Source organism: Pelobates fuscus, chromosome 3 (assembly GCF_036172605.1).
Source record: "Pelobates fuscus isolate aPelFus1 chromosome 3, aPelFus1.pri, whole genome shotgun sequence".
Taxonomy (NCBI): domain Eukaryota; kingdom Metazoa; phylum Chordata; class Amphibia; order Anura; family Pelobatidae; genus Pelobates; species Pelobates fuscus.
This window is the reverse complement of record NC_086319.1, coordinates 242,744,235-242,751,916: the sequence shown is the minus strand read 5'-3', so window position 1 is coordinate 242,751,916 and position 7,682 is coordinate 242,744,235. Positions and strand designations below refer to the sequence as shown.

The 7,682-nt window shown below is 42.5% G+C and overlaps 1 protein-coding gene across 3 annotated transcripts in view; it reads left to right on the top strand.

The window, feature by feature from the left end:
* Nucleotides 1-218: 218 nt before the first annotated feature.
* RBM17 (RNA binding motif protein 17) overlaps nucleotides 219-7,682 on the top strand; it is a 30,425-nt gene continuing 22,961 nt past the window's right edge. The window contains exons 1-3 of one of the 3 annotated variants that reach the window (XM_063445459.1): nucleotides 219-288; nucleotides 4,079-4,218; nucleotides 5,446-5,553. In XM_063445459.1, coding sequence (XP_063301529.1) covers nucleotides 4,096-4,218; nucleotides 5,446-5,553 — 231 coding nt within the window. In that variant the 5' untranslated portion in view covers nucleotides 219-288; nucleotides 4,079-4,095. The other 2 variants (XM_063445461.1, XM_063445460.1) reach the window with 2 other exon arrangements.

The following is a 7,682-nucleotide window of genomic DNA, read 5'->3' as shown; positions in this document are numbered from 1 at the left end:
ACCTGGTAGACCCTGTAATTGTAGCATTATTTCCCCCCCATTTATATAGGTAATAAACAGATTCAAGTTATATTTGTGTAACGTTTGAAAACCAAAGGGGGATAAAAATACATTTTCTTAGAGACCATAAACTAGCCAGAATCAAAGATGGCGCTCCCTACAGGCCGTGACGACATCGGTGCAGGTTTACGTCCCACAATGCCTTTCGTGTCCTTTTGTTTACGTCGCATAGTGATGCGTTCCAAGCCTCGGCTTCCTGCAATGTCGGTGTGTCGCATGTGAGACACGGTGTGTAGTGCAGTCCGCTCTCCAGGTCTCTGGCTTCGGATATTTGTTATTAATATTATAACCGCTTTATGTAGGTTTCGCTGCGTCTGGGAATCTGGGGTCACATTCTTCCAGTATACAGACAGGTTAACTGGCGCTGACACCCTGAGTGGCACTCCTCCAGGCGAGTCCCCGGCCTGCGGCCTGCTTTATATTGCTATAGCCAGTCATGGTATGTTATCAGACATGCCGTCTGGGTATCTATAGGCTGCTCAGTGTGTGATACTCTGTATCCCTGATTGCTGTAGCCGGGGCTGTTCGTGGCAGCTCTTTACGCTGTGCCATTGATCCATGTGACTCTATCTCAGTTCAGTAATAGTATGTGAACGCCTGTATAATCCATGTAATGGGTGGATAAAGTATGGCACAGTAAGAGCATAGTGTATTCTAGAGCTAGTTTTATAGTGCCCAGGTTTATAAGGTTCATTTTTCGTTCTAATGTTTCATTGCCCTGGTCATAGTACAGTGGTAGAATCAATGCAAGGATTTTTCTAGATTAATATTGTATTAGGTATGTCCTGCTGTTTTGACATAGGCATAATGTGAAGTGTGTAGGGAGTAGATTAACCCCTTAAGGACACATGACATGTGTGACATGTCATGATTCCCTTTTATTCCAGAAGTTTGGTCCTTAAGAGGTTAAGCTAGCAACTCTCTGGCATGTCTATATTTTCTGCTGATTATAAACTGTTTGCTTTTTTTTATATATTTTCTATTCTCCGTTAGACATACACGTTTGTCGGTAATCAGGCTTTCCCTATTTGGAATTTTATGTTTTTACAGACATTTCCATATGGAATAATGGTAGTGCATTGTATGCGCTTTCAGCCCTACTAGGAAAGTATAATGTTACTTGATTAAAGGGCACCTGTTTTTTTTTTTTTTTTTAAAAGAGCATAACATTTCATCTTTACTTTGTGCTTGCAGATATGCAAGCAAACTCATAAACTGGGAGAAAAACCCGTCCTGCTCTCCAAGTATGGCAACCATTGCACATGGGCTCTGGTTGCTATGGTAACTCCCTAACTGACGCTGTTAGCGCTGACCACACGGCCACTAAAGTGACATCCGGGTGATGTCGCCTAACTGAATCTGGACAACCTCATGCTCTGCATGGGGACATCCAGTGTCGTCTAACACCCCCTTACGAAAGCATTGAGCAATGCTTTCCTATGGTGATTGTCCTAATGTGAGCGCAACACATGCGCATTAGGTTCCCTTCGCTGGGTGAAATCGGCAGAGGTAGATCCTGACCCAGCACCGAGGGACCTTGGCATTGGAATCAGATTAGTGTCAGAAGGGTTTTAAAACCCTTCCAGCGCCAGGAGGGAGGGGGTGCAACTTTGTTTTTCTAGCACTAACACCTTTAACAAAGTTAACTAAACTTAATACATTTAAAAACAAGGATTTTGGCCATCCCTGTCATATGTCCACCAGCTTTGTGTTCTAAAGCTGCTCATATTTTCTTTCCTTCTCATACACACAAATGGGAAGCATGTTACACACCAGAAGGATAACATAAATACAAAACATTTGTGGGACAAAGTTCTAAAAGTGGAACAGTCGCCATGGAAACGTTGTCCCAGAATTGTTCTTCATACCAAATTATGAACCCTCAGCAATAGTCTATACACCATTACTGCCAATGTTACCTGGCACTGAATACATAGTGATGCCCACAGCTGTTAACAATATTGATGAGGCATGGGCATTTTTTTCACCCACCACACACAATGCGATAGATTAAAAATGGATGCAAACTAATGCCCATAGACCTATTTCTAAAAGTGTATCCTTTTCAGCCATCAGCAAGTAGCTTTGCCTTTATCTTGCTTTTTAAATGCATTAATAATCAGTGCGTACTCTGTGCAGTACATTCCCTGTACCATGTTCTATTGGGAGATAAGTCTATATTGAAAAATTGAAATCATAAAATAGTAATTTTATTTAGAATACTTAACATTCTCAGAAATGTATTCTATAAACTGTACTGCACATTCTATAACACAGCAGATGACTGAGAAAAACAGCTGTTACTCAGTTTTGAGTACAAAGTTATGCCAGGCTGCTGGCTGTCTCTGGGTTAGTGAATATACCAATAATGTCAGGATGCTGGTAGTCCCTGGGTTAGTGAATACCCCAATGATGATAGGCTTCTGGCAGTCCCTGAGTTAGTAAATGCCCTAGTGATGCCAGGCTCTAGTGTGTATAGCATCTCTGAGGTTGAGGGAGCAGGAGACCTAGCCAGTGCTTAGGGAGCTGCTGTTTTTAAATAAAGTCAAATAAAATATTATTTTAATTTTTTTTTTCTTTTTCAAGCAAAAGTTGTGGAGGCAGTATTTAATAGGGGACAAGGGCACTATAGCTTTAGAAATACAGGTATGTATTTCTAAAGGTATAGTGTTCCTTTAATAGAAGCAAATCCTTGTGGCAATGTTGTATCATGTGAAACATATTCAGAAGAGTAAGCGATGTAACTACGAAAGCAATGCCATGGTTTTGGACTGCGATGTTTGACTTACAATTGCCCGCATGCATTTTGCCATTGAGTTTAGTTCTGTAGTGAAAACGTCAGTGTCATAAGCCATAAGCCTATAGCTAGACCAAAAAGTAAATTTTTCACCAGAAAGGTGCGTACAGAACTTTGCTTTTATTTGACCAAGGGATGCATTTTTAAGGTGACAGACATATTCATAAAAACGTAAAAGTATCAACTGGATCTTCTGGCATATCTCACAGGCCCTTCTTTGGCTTCTTACTTTGACACCATGATGGAAGGCTGAAATAGTTAGAAGTAGTGATGTCCCGAGCTTGTTCGTGGCGAACGCGGCGGGCGAACATATGCGATGGTCGGTCCGCCCCCTATTCGTCATGGAGGTGGGAGGGTCTGGGAGAGAGGGTCTGATGCTGATTGGCTGGAATGTGTCTGCTGACTGTGAGGTACAGGGTCAAAGTTTACTCAATGATGACGAATAGGGGGCGGACCGACCATCGCATATGTTCGCCCGCTGCGAACAAGCTATGTTCGCCGGCGAACAGTTCGGGACATCACTAGTTAGAAGTAGTGTTGTATTTATTGTCATTTGTTCACCCAGTATCATACTTTGAGAATGATGTCTCAGTGCTGTAATGAGAGAGGTGTACCCAGTGCTAGCACCACCCATTTCCCAAATAAAAACACCTTATTAGGTACTAATTGTCTTATAGACAGACAGAACCTGTCTATATTGAGGAAAATTCATTTTAAAAGTCGTGGTAAATTGTATGTATATGGAATAGAATTGTTTAACACCATTGTCATGTTGGCTTATTCAGCTGTGTTAGAGAGGCTTAATTATCAAGCTTGTATTTCCTCACCGTCTGCTACGGTTAGTTTTGTTTTTGTTTTCTTTGTAGTTTCATGTTGTCTAACACTCCTCTCTATTTTAGTTTGAGGAGTCAGTTTATTTTATTCTGTTAGAATTATTTTCAAACTTTATTTTTTTATGTAAGTTTAGAATTTGTACATGTTTATAGAGCTTTTTATGCTACTGACATTTTTTTTTTTTTTTTTTTTTTACAGCTTGTAGAATTGTTATAGATTTGAAGGGCTGTAAGAAATCTTGCTTTTCACGATATAACGAACACCGTTTATCCATATAAATATATGTTAGTAACTATATGTCTGCTCATTCACACACATACTTTTTTTTTCCCCCACACACAATAAAAACCCAGCACAACTTAAGTATGCTTTACTTATGTTTTACAGATTGGCAGTTGAGAAAAATGTCTTTATACGATGACCTTGGAGTTGAGACCAGTGACTCAAAAACAGAAGGATGGTCGAAGAACTTTAAGCTTTTACAGTCCCAACTGCAAGTGAAGAAAGCAGCACTGACACAAGCAAAGGTAAACCAAACGTATCACTTAAAGGAGATCTTTGAATATTGTAAATGCATGTGTATTTATACTTCTCCAACAAAGACTTATTGTTGTATTCCTCTTTCCTCTTGTTCTACTGCGCTGTTAGCACTAACTTATATAGTTTACCTGGTCAATAAGTTACAGTTAAAAATACTAATAATATTAGTTAGGAAGCTTCACTGGAAAAACTTGAATTGCCTGATCTTTCTCATTAAAATGATGCATGTAGCTTTTCAGGGATTTTTAAACACACTTCTCTCAAGCAACAAATATGAGAATTAGCTAACATTATATGATTATAATGTTTTAAGCCCACTACAGTGTCAAAGCATCATATGGGCATATGATGGGACCAAACCGTTTTTTGTATACATTTGTATCATCTCCGTGGATCATTTTCACTATTAAGGAGTCAGACTTGGCACTATTAATGACATCTTGAACCCATTCTCTCAAGGGCTGTCCGTAAAACAACCTGGAACACGTTTCTTGTTGCCAGTGTTCCAGTTCCAAGTTGCCATTGTCAATTTTGTCTCTATATTGCATTCACTTTGCACACACTGCATGTAAAATATGGATAGATCTCTCTCCTACCAGAAGAGAGCGCCAAGTGTTGGACCGCACATGCCGATAGCAATACACAGCCTGGTTCACAACACTAAGGTTGTCTGTTAACTGGATAGCAGTTGCAGTATGACTGCTGTCAGGTTATAGGGCAGATCCAACCACCTTATGTAATGATTGGTAATATTCTTTGGCAATAAACATTTCCCTTAAACATGACTTACGTTTTCCACTCCTCCACTTGCTTTTGGTGAGTTAAAATTTAGTCCTGGTGAGTATGATATGGACACTCCAAGTTTACAAGTTTATATTTTTCCTAATTCAACTATGTTAGCCTGACATTTTGAAATTTGTAAATCACATTTTAGTGAATAACCCTGATTTCGTTCACTGTGTCCCAGGTAATGTATATTCCCTCAGTGCTCTTTATGGAGTCCTGGGAGCATTGCGTGATTTATGTCAATATTGCATTTTTCTTTTGTGGTGAAACACCCCCTTCCCCCCACAAAAACAGTTGCACTGTTGTGCATTATACAGTTTGTAAAATAAAATTATGGTATGTGGCTAATTCCTGTTCATGTTATTTGAATCTGATCACATTGATTTTATTTTTCTGTCAGCAGTTAATCTTCCTGTGTTTTATTTCAGACACAAAGAACGAAACAGAGCAATGTACTTGCTCCTGTGATAGACCTTAAGCGTGGCGGTACTGATCAGATTGTGGACACACCACCTCATATTGCCTCTGGGTTAAAGGTAAACTTTAGGATGGTGATGAAATCAGCCATTGTGGAAATATTATTATTATTATTATTATTGACCTTGGTATGGGTCCTTGATTTTATGAATCACTGAATTTGTTTGTCACATATCAGAAATTACTTTCCAAAAGAGTCTCTAGTCATGATACAAGTTGTTTTTGTTGTTGTTTTTTTTAACCATGGCACATGGGATAGTTCATTTGCCTTTTAAAGGGATACCTCATACACTTTAGCAACCTAAGCAAATTGAAGAGATTTTTGTGCAAGTATATCCCATGTTCCTGTTGCAATGTTATTGCCTCCGTGCAGCAACTGTGGTGAGTGGAGCAACTGAAACATGAGTTGTGAGATCTGGTGACATCTAAATCAATTCAACATCTAAAGAGTAGGATCAGCAAGAATTCTTCTAGTGGGCTCACTAGTCCATTTATCAAGATATTCTTAATGGACACTGTAGGCACCCAGACCATTTCGGCTAATTGAAGTGGTCTGGGTGCTGTGTCCCTATTGCACTTTGTGCATCAATGTAAAATATTGCAGTTCCAGAGAACTGCAATATTTACATTGCAGCTCTAAGTCTGCCCTCAGTGGCTGTCTGACAGACATCCACTGGGGGCACTTCCAGAATCGAAACGGACCTTTGGTCCGTTATCTGATGCTGGAAGAGGACCTCCAGCATCAGATTTTCCCCATAGGAAAGCATTGAATAATGTTTTCTTATGGGGAGGTCTAATGCGCGTGCATGGGTCTACCCAGCGCTGGATCCAGGTCAGTGGCTGAAGAGGTTTTTACCTTTTTAAACCTATAGTGCCAGGAAAACGGGTTTGTTTTCCTTGCACTATAGGATCACTTTAGTGAATGAGGGTGCCATTGAGAAGAATTAAAAAAGCGAGAGGGGTGCTGGCAGAGCTGTAACTTACCTTTCCTGCAGCTCCTGCCAGCTCTCTCCTCCTCTGCGCCGTCCGTTCAGCACCTCGGTCAGCTCCCAGTGTAAATCTCGCGAGAGCCGCGGCTCTCGTGAGATTTACACTGTGAGCTGACAGAGGGAGCTGCACAGACCGCGCGGAGGAGGAGAGAGCTGACAGGAGCTGCAGGAAAGGTAAGTTACAGCTCTGCCAGCACCCCTCTCCCCCACTGAACTGCCACTGGACCACCAGGGAAGGAGAGCCCCCCTCCCTGCCAAATATCAAGCAGGGAGGGGGGACGAAAAAAAAATATATAAATAAAATAAGAAATAATAATAAAAAAATAATAATAAAAAAAAAATTAATAATAACAAAAAAAGGGTGTATAAGGACCACTATGGGAGGGAGGGGGGGTATAAGGACCACTATGGGAGGGAGGGGGGGTATAAGGACCACTATTGGAGGGAGGGGGGTATAAGGACCACTATGGGAGGGAGGGGGGTATAAGGACCACTATGGGAGGGAGGGGGGGATAAGGACCACTATTGGAGGGAGGGGGGGGGATAAGGACCACTATTGGAGGGAGGGGGGGGATAAGGACCACTATGGGAGCGAGGGGGGGGATCAGGACCACTATGGGAGGGAGGGGGGTATAAGGACCACTATGGGAGGGAGGGGGGTATAAGGACCACTATGGGAGGGAGGGGGTATAAGGACCACTATGGGAGGGAGGGGGGGATAAGGACCACTATTGGAGGGAGGGGGGGATAAGGACCACTATTGGAGGGAGGGGGGGTATAAGGACCACTATGGGAGGGAGGGGGGGGATAAGGACCACTATGGGAGGGAGGGGGGGGATAAGGTCCACTATGGGAGGGAGGGGGTGGGATAAGGTCCACTATGGGAGGGAGGGGGTGGGATAAGGTCCACTATGGGAGGGAGGGGGGGTATAAGGACCACTATGGGAGGGAGGGGTGGGATAAGGACCACTATGGGAGGGAGGGGTGGGATAAGGACCACTATGGGAGGGAGGGGGGTATAAGGACCACTATGGGAGGGAGGGGGGGTATATGGACCACTATGGGAGGGAGGGGGGGTATATGGACCACTATGGGAGGGATGGGGGGGGATAAGGAACACTATGGGAGGGAGAAGGGGGATAAGGACCACTATGAGAGGGAGGGGGTGGGATAAGGACCACTATGGGAGGGGAGGGGGA